Here is an 18,324-nt window from a genome sequence, read left to right as displayed (position 1 = left end):
AGGGGATAAAAGTTTAGTTTCCTCAACCTAAAGAGTGAAAATACTGTCAAATTTATACTGAATTTATACCAATAATCCATTGAATAGTATAGCTCTGGACATTTAAGATATAGAGAAATGGCCTCAGAGAGATCACCATCAACAAATGGTGAAAGTTGGCCCAAGGAGGTAGATTGTAGTTTGGCAATAGAATATGCCTCTCTGTAAGCAACAGATTTATGTTCTCCCAAAAAATGTGTGTAATAAAATGATTGGAAATTGGAAAGGATTTTAAATGTAGCAGAGAGTTTGCAATTTAATGTCATGATAGATTTTTTCATAAGAAAGTATTTAAATGTATGGACCTGTTATAAGCAATTAGGCGTCCATATAAGAAGGCGAAATGTTGGGATCAAGCTGATGGACTCTGACACCAGACTGCCTGTGTTCACATCTTGACTTCTCCACTTCCCAGCCACTTGACCTCAGCAAATCACTTAATTTCTCTGGGTTTCAGTATCTTCTGTAAAATGGGGATAGTAATAGTCCTTAACCCATGACATTATTTCAGGATTAGAGCAGTATCTGGCACATAGTAAGTACTTTAGGTATCTCTTAAAAAATAAGGAAATAAGTAAAACTTTTAATATGTCTCTGAAAATATCAAATTCATATTTTTTTAGGAAATTCTTGGTTGAGATATATAGCTCACTGAATTCTTGTTTTTTTTCTATAAGTGAAAAACATTTCATTTCTCAGATTTCTCAGCAATACCAAAGTTTTGCTGCTGGATAGCCTCAAGAATATAAAAGAGGGAAAAAAAAAATACAGGAACTCTTGAGGCAAATATTTAGTAAAATAAAAAGCACCCAGTTGTTTGAAGCAAAAAGTAATCAAGGGAAGGTAGGACACCCATTTGACATCTTTTTTTTTAATTTAAAGCAACATGATGTAAATTATTAGGAATAAAAAAGTGATCACAATCACAGATATCATTTAAGTTCTGTGATCCACAAAGCCTGTGCTAACACCTATAAAATAAATGGAAATTAGACATACCAATCAAGTTGGTATAAGTAAAGATTTAACAGTGAAACTAGAGGCTGCTTTACTTTGATTTTAAACAATAAACAACTATCATACAAAACAATGTCTTTAAACAACTAACATACGTCTTTTAAAAATATATAGAAAAAAATATTTGGAAAGGCAGGCCAAATTAACAGTAACTACTTCTACCGATGGGTAGGGTGACATATTGGGGAATTTTTCTTTTCGCCTTATATATTACTATGTTTTTTCCAACAATATGTATCATTTTATAGTATAAAGCTTTTTAAAGAATTAGTTGTAGAAGTTAGTAATGAATACTGATATTTGGTGCCTTATGTTTTCCTTTCTCCAAAAGTCATAATAATGTAAAATGACAAAGAGCTCTGGCTAGGTGTAAGCGGAGAGTAAATTTACCCTTCTGCAGCAAATGAGCTGTTTCAGATCAACAGTGGTGGATTAGGCCTGTACTTCACTTTGGGGCCCCTAAAGTTACTTTTAGGTCTTTAACCTCTAGAAAAATAAAGATAGCACTGCAGAAAAACACCAGTGTTACTCCTCCCCAAAAGGACATTGAATTTACCAAGGGTTTGTTAGGACATGGGAAAAAAAATACAAGCTAATTTTATTTGGACTGAGAACAGCATTGTTCTCCACAAAGAGATCCAACATTAACAAACACCTCTCACCATCGTGTCCGCTTTGAAAATAGATTTAAGTCCCTTACGAGCTACCCCCAAAATTATCCAGTCCACTCCTTCCAATGTTAATCTTCATACTGTTTCAATTTAGGGGCTCACATTGCCTTGTTTGGCACTTGAAATAGCCTAAATCCAGGGAGGCAAGAAGAGAATTAATAACTATTGAGTATGTATCACATGCCAAGACCTCTGCCATTCATATTTGATGTATTATCTCCTTTAATCAAAAGTTGATATTATCCCCACTTTGTATATGGCAAAACCGAGGTTCTGAGAAGTTGTCATTTTCCCAAGCCCCACAGCTAGTGAGTAAAGGAGCCAAGCAGTCCAGCTCCAGAACCTGTACCACCACACCACCTAGACTCCAATGTCAAATCAGAGCCCAGGATTCAAATTATGGAGAGATACTTTGATGATTAGGCATTGGTGAATTTGAACAGCAACAAAAAATAATATTAGCCCCTTGTATTTTTCTAGCACTTTGCAAGTTTTCACAGTTCTTATCTCAAGCACGTCGCTGAAGCACAGAGCATGGTATTAAAATTCACATAGAAGAGACTGATTTTTATCCTCTGACCAGTTCACTACTATTACTTGTCAATGATAAATATGTTCCTTATTACGAAATGATTTTGAAAATAATTGAAGAACTCAAACTGAAGATTGTATTGTTCTCTTCTCTCCTCCATACAATCCACACTGGATTTACAGGAAAATGGACAGAGAAAATATGGTGGCCCTCCACCTGGTTGGGACGCTGCACCTCCAGAAAGGGGCTGTGAAATTTTTATCGGAAAACTTCCTCGAGACCTTTTTGAGGATGAACTTATACCACTATGTGAAAAAGTGAGTCCAAATTTAATATAAATTTTCTCCTCTTTCAAGGGAAAAGCACTGCTTTCTTCACTTTGCTTTCACTCTCCATTCTTCTTCGTCCGTGATGGTTTCTTTTCCAATTGTCATTCCCCAATAATGGACAAAGTTAAAACCTCTGTAGCTGTTAACGACTGCCCCCTTATTATCACTGCTTTGACTCAGGTCCTTCTCCTGTTAGTGACAGCTTAAACTACTATTGCTGATGACTTCCAAATTTATATTTTGATCCCAAATTTCCAGTGGCATAGCCATCTCACTGGCAACTCAATGTGTTTATCAATGTAAAATAACACTACAACAACCTGTCTAAAATAAGATATTGTTCCAATTTGACATTTTAATATGGTTTTATAAAGTACAACATTTTCACATAAAAAGAATGTGTGTCATGGAAAAAATGCATGCCTCTACATATTGATCCAGAACGAAATTCCTCTACAAGTTGAATTTCTTGCTTGCCCTAACGCATCGACAAGATTAAGAACATGGTTTCTCAAAGTTGTTATATAATTAAGGAATAAATTTCCTCGGTGTTAATTCCAAATGATATTGTTACTAAACCCAAAGTTAAAGGGAGAATACAAAATTAAAATTTACTTTCAATAGTTTACCAAGTGGTGTTTAAATAACCACATTCCTAGAAAGTTTAGTAAAAATGAGAATTCAGCTATTTCTTTCCCTAAATGCCAAAATCAATCGTGTGTGTGTGTGTATAATTCAGCCTCAGATTCAGAACTGCTCCTAATTTTATACAAACAGTCTCACTTGGCATATGTGCAAATTATGAGGACTTAATCCTGTAAGAAACTTATACACTGAACCTGAAAATGAACACCAAGAAACACCTGAAACACCAGGACAAAACATGCTTGAACTCTCTCCTAAAGAGCCCAGAAGAAATAGGGGTCCATCACTGAATACTTTGAGGTGGAATGGGCTGGGGTGAGGCTATCACCACTGAGATAATAGCATATGCTTAATGACACCTCTTCTCCCACACATGCCTCTCCTATCTATATGAGCCACCCTCCCTACAGCAGCCAGCAATAATAAATTTCTGAGTCTAGATTGCTAGAGAACATTTAGGGTAGCAGGAGGGAGCAGTGTGTAGGCAAAGCAGAAGAGCTGTAGCCAGAAGGAGAGAGTGAGTGCCCCCCTACTGTGGAGGTCCTGACCCTGGGTTGGTTGTGTAAGACTAGTGTTTACCTTCAGCCACAGATTGAGAAAATGACAGGGCTCCCCATGTCTGCCTCTGAAACACATCTTCTGTGTTCATCTTGATATCATGGTGGGGGAAAAGACAGCTAAGAAGCCAGTTTAGCAAGGTTCCAAATGATTGTTCTTGGATTTTAACCATCAGTGAGAGAGTATGACTAAGCAAAGATAAAATTCTGGAGATTTCAGAGGCCAATATAGAGGGCAAGGACAAATCTGTCAAGAAATTGTACTTCTGATGACAAATGCATTTTCAGGTCTCTAAGACATATAAATCCACAGATAATTGTGTGATGAAAGGTCACTTGCTCTGTCCAAAACATATTCTGTTAACTCACGCTGAAAAGCTGCTTGTACACGTCTTCTTTATTTAACTTGACTTTGCCCATGAGTCAGATAACAGATCTGAACCCAGCATGAAAACATGCAAACCATTCCACACGGGATGCAAATGCCAAAACAGCAAAGACAGACTTCAGAAAACATTGCGTGTGCATATTTCACTTGGAAGTATAAATGTATAAATAAGAGTTTTCTCTTTTTCTATTACTTGTAGATTGGTAAAATTTATGAAATGAGGATGATGATGGATTTTAATGGCAACAATAGAGGATATGCGTTTGTAACATTCTCAAATAAACAGGAAGCCAAGAATGCGATCAAGCAACTTAATAATTATGAAATTAGGTAAGATCTACCTCTTTCATATTAAAAGTGAATCACACTTTGCACCTGTATCTGTTCTTCTATCAAGTGTATCTAATACAGCATATGCAAAAGACATCCAAACCAGAAATAGAAAAGGTTAGTGCTTTTCCTTGGTGAAAATCAATTTAATGAAATATTCATTTAATATCAATAGTATATAAGGTGTCAAACTAAGTTCTGTGAAATGTTCAAAGAAACAAAATTAATTAATTTATCCACTTCATAAATATGTGCTGGTCACTGTTTAAAATCTTGGAAGTATCAAGGTACACTTTCCTAGCTTCACAGTAAGCAAGTGGATATATAAGATATATATACTCTTTTAAATAGAGTATGAGAAAATAAAACCAGGAAATGGAAAGCTGTGTGTCGAGGTGGCTAGTCTAGCTTGGCATATTTAAGAAAATACGCCACGAGGAAAGTAAAATTTGATCTGAGACTTGAAGGAAAGGAGTCAGCCATGATAGTCAGACCTGGAGGAAGATTATTCCAGAGAAAGAAAGAAGAGTAAGTGCAAAGATCCCAAAGGAGAACAGCTTGATATGTAAGAGGAACAGAAGCAAAGCCAGTAATGCAGCTAGAACAGAGTAGAGAAGAGAGTTGAAGGCAATACAGTTGGAGAGCCTTATACTCCATGATTAAGAATTTAGATTTTATTCTAACAAAAAGAGGAAATAATAGGAGGCTTTTAATTAGACTCATGGTTTTTAAAACACTACTTTGGCTGTTGGGTGAAGAACGGACCACAGCAGGGTAAGGATTGACAGAGAGAAGCCAATGAGAAAGCTCCTGCAGCAGTCTGGATCTAGACAGAGATGACAGTGGCTGCACAAGGGGCTTAGTGGTGGAAGCAGAGAAAAGGGGTCAGATTTGGGATCTATTTTGGAGGTTGAATAGACAAGACTGGCTACCTATTGGATTTAGAGTGTGAGTGAATTTAGAGTTCAGCGAGGAAACCCAGGATTTGGGTCCAAGTATCTGTGGATGGGGTAGTGTCATTGAGTGGAAAAGACTGGAAGAAGAGCAGGAAACATGAAGAGCTCTGCTTGGGGCAATTTGCTTTTGAGATGCACGTTAGACATCCCAGGAGAGGTGTTGAAGAGGTGAGTGTATGATATTGTAGTCAGGAGAGAGGTCGCGGTTGGAATATGAATTTGGGGCCCAGCCAAATATAGGCAATACTTAAAACAATGGGACTAGTGGAGGATTCTCGAACATAACTGACCCTGTGCAATCAATAACTGATTTTTATAAACTGGAAATGGGGCTAACTTCATGAAATTGAGTTCTAAAACCTTCACTTGGAGAAGGAACTGTCATAAATTCTTTCTTAAAGGAAACCTTGGGCCACCTAGAAGAAAGATTTAAAAACTACTTTAAACTGTGCAGCAATTACAAAGCAATAGCTTTGGGGTCAGAAAGGCTTCACTTAAGCACCAGCAAGTAACTTAACCTCTCCGAGCCTCAATTCCTCATCTATAAAGTGGGGATAATAATACTCATTTCACAGGTCTTTTGTGGGAATACTATAAAGATTTTTTAAATGTTTAGCCCTGTGTTTAAAACACAGTAATAGGTCAATAAATGATAGAATTCTTACATATTAGCACAGTCATCAATCCTAAGATGCAGTTTTTCACATATATTTCCTTTCAGTAACAGAAATGCACCTTAGAATTGATGAAATCTTAAATTTGATGAATATAGGAAGAGTAGATTTCCTACCATTATTTTTCTCTCACTTCCTATGGGCCCAAATAAGTCATGTATTCTCCTTAAATTCTGTAAGTCAATCAACTACTGGGTCATTTTTCTTCAATCACTTAGCAACAAAAAGATCCATTGGATTTGGCAACTACTCGTATCCTAGCCATTCGGTCCCAAGGTTGGATTCTGGAATAGAGTCTTGGGGAAAATCAAAAGGAGGCTCTCCTACTGTTGCCTCCATGGATCCAAAAGAGCTCTGTCTGGTCTGTGGAAGATTATTTGGCATGGGAATCAGGATATAAAAGCATGGGTTCCTTTGGACAAATCCTCTGACCTCTTTCAGCATCAGTTTTATCATTAGCATCTGATCACTCAGAGATGTCCTGAGCATCCATCATATTAAATAACATATACTAAAGTGTTTTGAACATATTTGGAATAATATTACAGTTATATGGTTTCAGGGATTTGAAGATTCCCCATTCCTTGGTCGTTCATGGAACCTAGACATCTTATCAGTAAGGGTTAACCCCAAAATGGCATCCAAGTTGAGATGGATATAGAATTGACTATGTGAGGAATCAACAGATTTTGCTGTATCTACTTAACATATTGTTACACATTTCTACATACCCACTCTCAATACTTTTTGAAAATAGATAGTGTACAAATAATGAATACAATCAACCTACTACGGTCACTAATAAATAACAGCATCCTCTGTGAATCTCAGCGTCTTCATCTACAAAGTGAGATAAAAATATACCTACTTCATCAGGCGTTATGAAAAATAAATCAGATAATGCATGTAAAACTCAGTGCCTGACACATATCAATGCTCTATACACGTTTGCCAGTGGTGATGGCAGAGGAGGAGGAGGGAAAGAAGGAAGAAGAGAAATATGACAGAGCATTTGAAAAAATTAAGTTCGTGGCCAACATCCCAGTCAAAGTTCAGGATGGATGTCAGATGCAAGGTGAAGGCACAGAGTGACTTTAAAATTTAAGGAGGAGGATAAATGGAATGTGAAATAGCAGAATAAATACTCCAGAACCAACCTCACCTACTTCCATGCTGCCTGGGATCAATCCTGCCAGAGAGAGATCTTTTCTTGTAGAGAAGTGAATAACCTTCGATTTGCTTTTAGCCACTATGTCTCAGGGGAGAGATAAAGTTCTTATCCGGAAAAGACCCACAATTGTCATATCAGTCTCATCATCATCAAATATTCACTGAGCATCATCTAAATGCCTGGCTTCTGAAGACATTAAAGTTGTGCCCTCAGCTTTTGAGAGATGGCTTTTTGTCTCCAAGCAATTCTGGGAAACGTGCCCGACAAACCACACTCGTTTAAAAATAGGATATGGAGACTCTAGACTCCCCCTGCTGGTAACTGATACCTGACTGGCCCTCTATCAAAAATAATATAATTTCTAAATAAATGATATTTTGGAATAGGGGGGTTTTTTAAGCTTTTTTTTTTTTTTTAACCCAGCAGCATACTGTGAACTGGTTTTTTTAACCAACGTATATTCTTCCACATTACTGTGTTTAATGACTGCAGAGCATTCTGTTGTGTGAACGCCTATCTTTTGTTTATCAGTGATCCTCAGCCAGGAGCAGTACTGTCCACCCTGTGAGACATTCAGAAGGATGAAGAGGTGTTTTTGGATGACCTAATGTGTGGCTGTTGGCATTGAGTGGGGAAGAACCAGGACAACAAACGTGCTACAGGAACAATAACATCTCAGTTGAGATACATTAAACCAGTCCTATCTGGTGGGATATTTAGCTCATTTCCAATTTGGGGGCTATTTTAAATAACAACAATGAATATCCTCATATAAATCTAGGTGCTCACCTCTGTTTCCCAAGGTCACTTTGGGAAGGAGCATTATTTGATCAAAGGTTATGCACACTTAAGACATTTGACACATTTTGCCAAGTGTCAACCAGAAAACTTAATCAATCTGTATTCTGCCAGTGAAGGAATATGTCAACTTGCTAATAAGCAACACTGTACAGCAGAAGAAACAGGGACTGAACCGAGAATCTGGAGGCCAGTTTCATCTATGAAAATTTAAAATATTAAAAATATTAAAATCTATAAAATCTTAAGCAAGTTACTTAATTTCTTGGAGTCTCCAGTTCTTCAGCTGTAAAATGGAAATAACACCTACTCTGCCCATCTTACAGGTTCCTTGTGGAGGCCAAATAAAATAATATGGGAAAATCTGTTCCACTATATGGGGCTATTTTTAAGAGCAATCATGTCAGAATAGCGTCTCTATTTGGCTGGGAAAGAAAAGAGCACCGGGGCTGAAACTCAAATGCCTCCAGGCCCAGGCGGGTGACATGACTAACTGCGGGCCAGGAGTAAAGGCCTCAGTATTGGGGATGCATTAGGGAGTGGCGAGGACTGATGACAACTGGTGAATCCACACCCATTCTAAAGAGAGCAGATGCTACTCAGCTTCAATTTTTTTTTCCTTTAAAAATGTACAGCTAATATTAACAGATCTTCCGATTTCTCAAAAGCAGTCACAACTCTCCAAAAACAGTTTCAACACTATGAAGACCAGACATCCCACATCTGCAGGTCATATCTGTTCCAGCACCATACATTTTCAACCTCTATCTTAAACCTTAATCACACAAGGATTGTCACCAATCAAAATGCCTGCCCTTTTTGCAGAAATGGGCGTCTCTTAGGGGTTTGTGCCAGCGTGGACAACTGCCGATTGTTTGTGGGAGGAATCCCAAAAACCAAAAAGAGAGAAGAAATCTTATCAGAGATGAAGAAGGTCACTGAAGGAGTTGTCGACGTCATTGTCTACCCAAGTGCTGCTGACAAAACCAAGAACCGGGGCTTTGCCTTCGTGGAGTATGAGAGTCACCGGGCAGCGGCTATGGCCAGGAGGAAACTTCTACCAGGTTAGCACTCCTTCCTCAAAGACGAGACTTTTCCACTCTGTCCTGCCTGCCTCACGCTGCTGTGCTCCTTAGCAAAGAAACAGACGCTTGCTGTTCTTTTCTTGCTCTACGTCTTTGGTTATGTTATATTTTAAATTCTTCACCCTTCTTATCTACCTCACAGTAGATTCAGTTCCCTGAGGTTTTCTCAGACTGGGTTCTGAAACATATTCATTTCATGCATTGTCTAATTTACACATACTGGAGAAATGCAGAACTTGAAGCTAGAGTAACCTATAATGAATCCTTAGAGTGAAGAATCTTCTTAAAAGTAAACATATCAATCAACAGTTATCTTTATATGTAGGTTTTTTAAATTAGAAATAGGGTATATTATCCATTGCAATGTAGAAATAATAAACCTACAAGTGATACATTATCCTAATGGCAATTAAGTGATATACTTTTATTATGACTCCCTAGTGTCTAAAAATTTCTCCCTAATTTGGGGGAATAAAAATAATAGCTCTCCAAAGAGAAGCACCTTTGTTAGGTGCTACAACCAAAGGGTAGGTCTCATTTGGGCAGTAACCATCAATCCCTGAGTTTAAAAACCTCCACCAAAACACTGCCTCAGTGAGATCAACTGAGGAAAAAATGTCGAAAGTCCTCTGCTCACTCTAAAGTATTCACTAAAACTTACACAAAGTAAGATATCAAAGTGATAAGAGGATTTTAAGAATGACAGACTGGACACACTGGAATCAACTCTTCTCATGAACATAATGGGAGATGAACCAGAATCAAAACCAAAACAATATAAACACCTAGATTTATGTTGCCCTTATACACATTCTCAAAAACAAAACAAACCAACAGTAGGATTAGCCCTCTAGAAATTTTCAAAATTGGAAGATGGCTTCTGAGCTTGGGGAAGATTTTTTAATAATATTTTCATGAAGGTGGTGTAAAGTGAAAAAAAAAATATGAGATAGCTCCAAAACTTGCTGAATTTACCAGAGAGGTGGATATTTTTAATGTTGAAGCTTTCATTCACTACTTCCTCAGTACCCAATGGTCAAGTCATCTGACTCACAGGTGCACAGCATCACTAACACCCCTCCTAGGGCATACCTAGCCCCTCAGTGACCTGAACTTAATATTTTGCTATCCTCTTCAACTCTTCTCTCTTCTTCAACACCAACAAGTCTGCCACTGAAAAGTCCCCCATACCCATGCTGTTCTCAGGCCATCATTATAGTCTAAACACATACATTCCCAACCTTAGATTATTTTTTTAAGATCTCCTAATTATTCTCCCAGCTCTTCTCTCCCTTTGGTCTACCCCACCCTCTGCCTACTCCATCCTGAACATTAGCGCCAGATTAGTATTCCCAAAATATGACGTCATCCTTTCAACAAGTTCTTGCAAATAGTAGGAATTCAATTTCTATCTGTTGATAGGCTGAATGGTGTCATTCACTTCAAAAATATTCACCAACTCCTTGCTGCATATGAGATAAAGAGTAAATCTCTGAGTCTGTCTCTGAAGGCCTTTCCTTCATGGCCCCGGTTCCTTAAAACCATATTTGCTACCTTCTATTTCCCAATAAAAACTCTCCTTTCTATCGGAACAGACTCCTTAATGTCCTAGATGATGCCGTGATCATTTTTTTTTTTTTTTAAAGATTTTATTTTTTCCTTTTTCTCCCCAAAGCCCCCCCGGTACATAGTTGTGTATTCTTCGTTGTGGGTTCTTCTAGTTGTGGCATGTGGGACGCTGCCTCAGCGTGGTCTGATGAGCAGTGCCATGTCCGCGCCCAGGATTCGAACTAACGAAATACTGGGCCGCCTGCAGCGGAGCGCGCGAACTTAACCACTCGGCCACGGGGCCAGCCCCAATGCTGTGATCATTTTTGACTCCCTTATTCCTAACGTTGCTGTATCTCCTACTAGAATGACCTGCCCCTCCCCCTCTCTGCTGACCCATGGCATTCAAAGCCCCAGCTCAGGCCACCACTTTCTTGAGAAACCGGAGGCAACTACTCCATTCCACATTTATCACTTTCCTCCTTCATTATTCTTAAAAATAAATATGTACAATCATTTTGGGAGTGGGGGAGAATGACAGTAAATGAGGGTCCAGAATGGGAGAAAGTTTTCAGGGACCAGACAATCAGTTGTTCTTGGAGAATCCAAACTTCCAATCAGCTTCCCCTTTCTTAAAAGAAAAGAGCATATTTACCCACAGAGAGAGTTTCTGTCTACTTGAGTTGAGCTGACTAGGACGGGCAGGGCTGAGCAGCTGGGCTTCAGGAATTCTCAAGCACTTTGTTATGCTTCCACCCAAGGTCCTGACTTTTCCTTACAAATTCCCCATCCAGGATCCCCCAATATAGAGGCTATTTTGCTCTCCTCCCTCACTACCTATCTTCATCATGATCTGAGGCAGCCCCTTGCCTATGGCCCTTTGAATTGGCCTCAGCTGAGTTTCATTCAACTGGATGTTAGTCAGACTGCCTCATCAGCAGACCAACAAGACGAGGCACAGTGATGAAAAGCCAGCCAAAGCAAACTGCTTCATTTCTACTGAGGCCTGAGAGTAAAATCCATTACCCATTTGGACACTCGTCCTATTACCTCACCATAGATTCAACAACAGCAAAGGATTTCAGTAATTGGCAATCCTCTGGAGAGCCTAGTTTGAAAGAATGAGGAGATCTTTAAGAAACATGATAAGCAAGGACCACAAGAAGCTTTTCCTTCTTAATTGATCCAGACTTGGAGACAGAAAATTGTTGTCTAAAATGATGTATTGGCTCCCCAGCCACCTACCTCCTCTGTTAACAGTGGCAGCTCCCTCTTGACAAAATGTATCTTTGCTGAGGTGTGTATGGAACAAAGTTGTTGCATCCAACTCAGAGGCTATCAAAGTGTTCTAAGGATGCTCTGAAAAAAGTTCTAACAGTGGTTAGCTTGCATCAGAATCACTGGGAGGGCTTGTTAAAGCACAGATTGCTGGGCCCCACCACCAGAGTTCCTGATTCCGTAGATCTGGTGTGGGGCCTGATAATTTGCATTTATAACCAGTTCCCAGGATGCTACTCCTCCTGGGCCCACAAGTTTAAGAACCAGGAATCTCAATCAATGATTATCCATCGTGGGCTGCAAATCTGAATCACCTGAGGAGGTTTTTAAACACTATCACTTCCCAAATCAACCTCTACTCAATTGAACCTTCTCTGGGGTGCAAAGTTGGGGCGCTGGTGTTTTTAGGTTTTCCAGATGATTCTTTTGTGCAGCCCAATTTTGTGATCCACCGCTAAGTCTACCAACTAATGATACTGGGCATTCACCAGCGTGGGAGGTGAAGAGGAACACGTGGGGAACTACCCAGCAGGGAAATACGTATTAAGCATCTACAACATACACTGCTGTCTTCTGAGTGACATGGGAGATTCTGAAAGAAAAAAATCATACCTAAACATTGCACTCAACAAGTGCATTTTCTGAGGAAATATACAAGAAAATAGATCAAAAAAAGGTTGAGGAGAGTGCATTATTGAATCATCATTTAAAAGTGGTAAACTAAGTCCCTTATATGCATCACCTTCTTTTGTCTTCACAACAACCCTAATAAGTAGGTACTTTTATTATCTCAATTTTACCGATGAGGAAATTGATGCTTAGAAAGATGATGTTTTCTAGCCAGGATCATTGATCTGATATTTGAACTTGTCTCTTTTCAAAGCCCGTGTTCCCAATCACTCTGCAACACTGACTTCCACGGGGATGTTTGTAGAAATCACTGCTTCCCAAACCTCCTCTCACGTCTCTCCATTTTAGCCTTTTGTAGGTCTTCAGACTGTGGATGGCTTACCATGGTCCCAGGCTGGGAAGGCAAAAGCCAATGTACTAGAACAGTGGTTCTCAACCTTGGCTGCATGTTAGAAGGAACTGAGGTGCTTTTACGATTCCTGAGGATGAGACCACTTACCTCAGAATTAGGAAGGAGAGTCTAGGGGTCAGTGATGAGCTAGTAAATCTTTAACAGCCAACTCCCAGGGGAAAATCAAAAGCCCTGATTTGTAGCATTTCTGTGTTTCCATGGTATTAACACTTCCACTGCGTCTAATTTCAAGCTACCAGGGTGATGTCAGCCGGCTCACAAAATTCTGAAAATTTAAGTCTATTCTTGCAAGTGGATAGGAATTGGGTCCGGCACACTATTGAGTGGAACCCAGGTTGCAGTATTTTTTTTAAATATTGGCCCTGAGCTAATATCTGTTGCCACTCCTTTGTTTTTTCTTCTTCTCCCCAAAGCCCCACAGTACGTAGTTGTATATTCTAGTTATAGATCCTTCTAGTTCTACTATGTGGGATGGTGCCACAGCATGGCTTGAGGAGCGGTGCTAGGTCAGCGCCCAGGATCCGAACCGGAGAAACCCTGGGCTGCTAAAGCAGAGCACACGAACTTAACCACTTGGCCACAAGGCCAGCCCCCTGGTGTCAGTATTTTATTTATTTATTTTTTTTTTTTTAAAGGTGAATTTTTTTTAAAGATTTTATTTTTCCCTTTTTCTCCCCAAAGCCCCCCGGTACATAGTTGTGTATTCTTCGTTGTGGGTTCTTCTAGTTGTGGCATGTGGGACGCTGCCTCAGCGTGGTCTGATGAGCAGTGCCATGTCCGCGCCCAGGATTCAAACCAACGAAACACTGGGCCGCCTGCAGCGGAGCACGCGAACTTAACCACTCGGCCACGGGGCCAGCCCCCTGGTGTCAGTATTTTAAAAGCTCTTTCAGTATGGGGCCAAAGTTGAGAACCACTGGGCTACAGACACCAGAGTCAGCTGGGAGTCATAGGGATCTTGGGGTAAGACAACAGCAAAGTCTATGTAAAGCGTAGAAAAGGAAGGAAATAGAAGCAAAAGGAATAGAACGGAAAAGAAAAGAAGGGGTAAAGAGGAGAGAAGGGGAGGGGAAGGGAGAGAGTAATGAAGAAAATTATCCTCTGGGATTCAGTGCAGAACAAGGTATCCAGAAGGCTGGGGTAGCAAGAGTCAGCCCCTCTAGGATCAGCTAACTCATTAGGATGCGTCTATTCTTTGGGTTTTAGAATGTCAGTGCCACAGATGTTTCACTGACTTTTCAAAGAATAAAAAGATGCATTTTTGTTGAAAATAATTGCCTCCCATGTGTAATAACTAAACAACTAAACCCTTATCAATATTGAGAATTTCTGATTTTGTTCTCCCATGCTTTTTATTGCTTCCAGGGTATAGCTCACTCTGAAACAACTAACAAAAAGCAAAGATGATTTCAAATCAAATTTAGAAATTGAGTTGACCCTCACCCTCTTCTCATCATTTCAACAAGGATCTGCACTATGTAGGGGTACAGGGCTCAGTTACAAAAAACAAAAGGGAGTGATGGAGAAATGAAACAGAGCTGGCAGTTATCCTCTCTAAAGCTCATTTCCTCTTCTACACAATTGAGAAAATCACTTTCCTCCCTATAGAGTTACGTGAGAAGGAACTGAGACAGCACATGGGAAGTACATAGTATACTGAGAGACACAATAAATTGTAACAATAGGAGTACACAAATATGCACAGTCATGGATAACAACTACACTTTTAAGAAGAGTTCAATTTCTTATCATACACTTCCATTGCTCTTTGTCTTCTTCATTTGGATAAAAAACAAAATTTTCTCCAGATTCCCAAGTTGTTCATGTTCTGACAGAGAGAGAACCAGGAGAGAACACAGTCCACTGGAGCCCTGACCAAGTGTAAGGGACAGAGAACAAACTAGGGAGTCCTGAACCCTACCCACCCTTGCCCATGCACCATTTTTTGGACAGCTCAGTGGTGACACCTGGCCACACAGATTCCAACAGCAGCATCCATACTTCTTAGTGACTTTTCTAATGCACCATAAGTCAGACTCTATGTCTGAGCCCTAAATCCATTCTTTTCCTTTCTCCCCTTTTGCCATCTCACCTTCACTACTACATTCACCCTGTGAAAGCTGTTCTAAGACCCAAACATGCCCACTGCTGCCTCATTTCTGTTCAATTTCTAACCACATCCTAGTTCCCTTTATACTCAGTCATTATAGTAAGTCACTTGTCATATAGAACTCCCTTCAAGCCAGCTCTCACATTTATTTGGAATGTCTCTTAAAATCAATAATCACCTCTTTTAATATTGGTCTTCTAGCTCAAGCAAGACCTCGCAGGTCAGTTCAGTTTAAAAAGCCGTCAGTATGAACTGAGATGATATAGTCCTGATTTCTATATTATTAATCATACTTGTGATCCTTTTCAACAGGAAGAATTCAGTTATGGGGACATCCTATTGCAGTAGACTGGGCAGAACCGGAAGTAGAAGTTGATGAAGACACAATGTCTTCAGTGAAAATCCTTTATGTAAGAAACCTAATGCTGTCTACCTCTGAAGAGATGATTGAGAAAGAATTCAATAATATCAAACCAGGTAGGACATACTACAGAAGATTACTTTTTCAAAATGTACTTTAAAAACACTTAGGCTTGAGATGACTTCCCATAACTTTAAATAGGATAGCTTTCATCTATCGTTGTCATAACTGCATGTAAACCACTATATTCCTACCTTTGGATTAGAAAATAGGGATATATGGTCCTACAACATTTATCAATACTATAATTTTACATTTATCTGTGTGATTACTTAATGTTTACATATTTCCTTCACTAAACTATAAATTCCATGAGTTCTTTTTGCTCCTATTGTCTCCTCAGCCCCTGTCTCTGTGCCTGGGGCTTAACCTCAATAAATATTTACTTCATTAATGAATGCACGGCCATAACTATAGATTTAAAGGAGGTTTTCTCAACTTCAGTCCTCTTGACATTTAGAGTCAGATAATTCTTGGTTGTGGGGATCTGTCCTCTGCATTATAGGAGGTTTAGCAGCATCCCAGGCCTCTACCCACTAGATGCCAGTAGCAACCACAAGACATAATAATCAAAAACATCTCCATACATTGCCGAATGTACTCTAGAGGGAAAACTGCCCCCAGTTGAGAACCACTGGTCTAATGGAATATGATTGTGACTTCAAGTACACAAGTAAAGAGGTGACAATTAATTTTGGAAACTCATTTGGGTGAAGAGGAAGAGAAAAGAATAGAGGGAAGGGGGAGAGGGATAATTATTTGCTGCTCATTTTGTCAATACTTTTCAGTATCAATTTTAAGCCATGAGATCGACTCGCCATCTCTTTTTTCTCACATAGGAGCTACAACACTGAGACAGGTAAAGCATTTCAAGAGACAAGGTCCAAACAAGCATTTCCCAGAGCCAGTTCTGCAGAACATTAATTCTACAAACTAGTAGTTAGCAGATGTTACTGATAAAAGGGGCCCGTGGTCAAATAAGTTTGTAAACACCAGGTTCAGCAAAATTAAACAGGTTTTTTTTGTTGTGGGACCCATCAGAGTCCTTAACCTTGTAATATGCTTTGAAAGTTTCCAAAAGAAGAGATGTAGATTGCCACATTTCCCAAATTTTTGGACCGTGGATCCTGCCTTTTGGCAGACCATCTTGAGGGATTAGTGTCTTGGAACACACTCTGGCCTAAGTTTATCACTGTGGTAACATCTTCCCAAAAATGAGAATTTTTCTGTCTCCAGGCAATAATTCTCCAGGTTGTTGATAAGTATGAACCATGGTACCATCATGTTAAAACTACCTGAGAATATTCACTTCACATAGTCTTATTAGCTGTTTCCAACTCTGGGTGCTGTTTCAAGTGTAACAGAATAAGCTGATGATTCGTTCTGAAGGTAATTAGTAAGGATATCACTTCTCCCTTTTAAAAGATTCACCAGAGATTTGTCTTTTTCTGGCCTTCAGGAACTCTGCCTTCCCTGCCATTTTAGTGTAATGGCGTGGCTCCATACCCCTCGCTGTGAGTCCATGACTAATATAGAGATGGCAAATGATTAACTGCATCACTAAGTGCCAGACAGGCATCGAAGTGGGCACTTTCACATCACATGTCACTTATCCATCACAACCACCCTATAATGTAGGTTACTTTATTACCTCCATTATTTTCTAGATAAGAAAACCAGAACCCAGAGCAGTTAAGTAGCTTCTCGAGGGTCATATAGCTAGCAAGTGGCAAATTCTGAATTTGAACCCAGATCTGGTTAAGAGCATGTTCTTAACAATTATATGACCCCCAAGCCCCATCCTTATTCCATTCACTCACTCATACATTCAACTGTCATTTCTTCAGTAGCTCCTATGTGTCAGGCACCATGGGTGTAGATAACAGGTGTGATGTGTGTATGGAAGGAGTTTAAGATGTAATGACAGCCTACTCTTGGGTGCAGAAAAGACTCATGTTTAGAAGTGACGTGTAAGCTGAGACCTGAAAGTTGATTCACTTATGGGAATAGGAACTGATATGTGTGTGCATAAGTGTTGCTCCCCCCCACCCTCCAATTTGTGTTGACTTTCCATCTTCCCAGAGTGAATAATACTTCTGATTTTTACCTAATTAAAACATTACCATTTTTTTTTGGAAAGAGCTAGAATGAGAAACTACTAAAAGGCTGCTTCCTCTCATACTTACTGGTTATCAGCTTTCAGAGTCTGCGTATTGAAGAGAAACACACACCCAGGCCCTATTAATTATAATAAAAATAATGAACGCCAGATCTGTTTCTCTCTTGCTCGCTTGCTTGCTCTCTCACTCTCTCTCTCCAATTTTCCTTTTGGGCCTAATGTGTCCAGCTATTCCACAGCACATTGTGAGGCTGGTGGCACAACTCTCAGGGCGCAGTAATGATGTGTGGCTTCTTTTTGTCACTCTGCAAAACAATAAGAATTGCAGAGGGTGGACAACCTGCAGACATCTGCAGGATTAGAAGGAAAAAGTCAGAGCTAACTAGTTTCTTCTCCAGTGAAAAAGATGTTTATACTTACCTAGAAAAATTTGTGGAGAGAAACAGGAAAATAACTCTTTAAAAACTCTACTCAAAGTTTGAATTCCTCAGAGGAACCTGAATATTCCTGGCAAGTATTTGATCAACTATTATTTTAACCCTGATTAACCCGAAAATATTATATTGCCACTCGAAGAAACAAATGATGATCAGAACACCAACTGGGGCCTGAAA

General features: G+C 39.4%; 1 protein-coding gene across 3 annotated transcripts in view; it reads left to right on the top strand.

Annotated features, from left to right (window-relative positions):
• The window catches only part of A1CF (APOBEC1 complementation factor), a 161,381-nt gene that overhangs the window by 38,255 nt on the left and 104,802 nt on the right, over positions 1-18,324 (top strand). For all 3 annotated transcript variants that reach the window (XR_011495094.1, XM_044755058.2, XM_014866739.3), the window contains exons 3-6: positions 2,442-2,576; positions 4,378-4,508; positions 8,933-9,171; positions 15,483-15,647. Coding sequence is in view for 2 of the 3 variants with exons in the window: in XM_044755058.2 (XP_044610993.1) it covers positions 2,442-2,576; positions 4,378-4,508; positions 8,933-9,171; positions 15,483-15,647 (670 nt within the window). In the remaining variant the exon portion in view is untranslated. The remainder of the gene's footprint in view (positions 1-2,441; positions 2,577-4,377; positions 4,509-8,932; positions 9,172-15,482; positions 15,648-18,324) is intronic.

This window comes from Equus asinus, chromosome 2, assembly GCF_041296235.1.
Source record: "Equus asinus isolate D_3611 breed Donkey chromosome 2, EquAss-T2T_v2, whole genome shotgun sequence".
NCBI lineage: Eukaryota > Metazoa > Chordata > Mammalia > Perissodactyla > Equidae > Equus > Equus asinus.
This window is presented reverse-complemented; position numbering and strand designations above follow the sequence as displayed.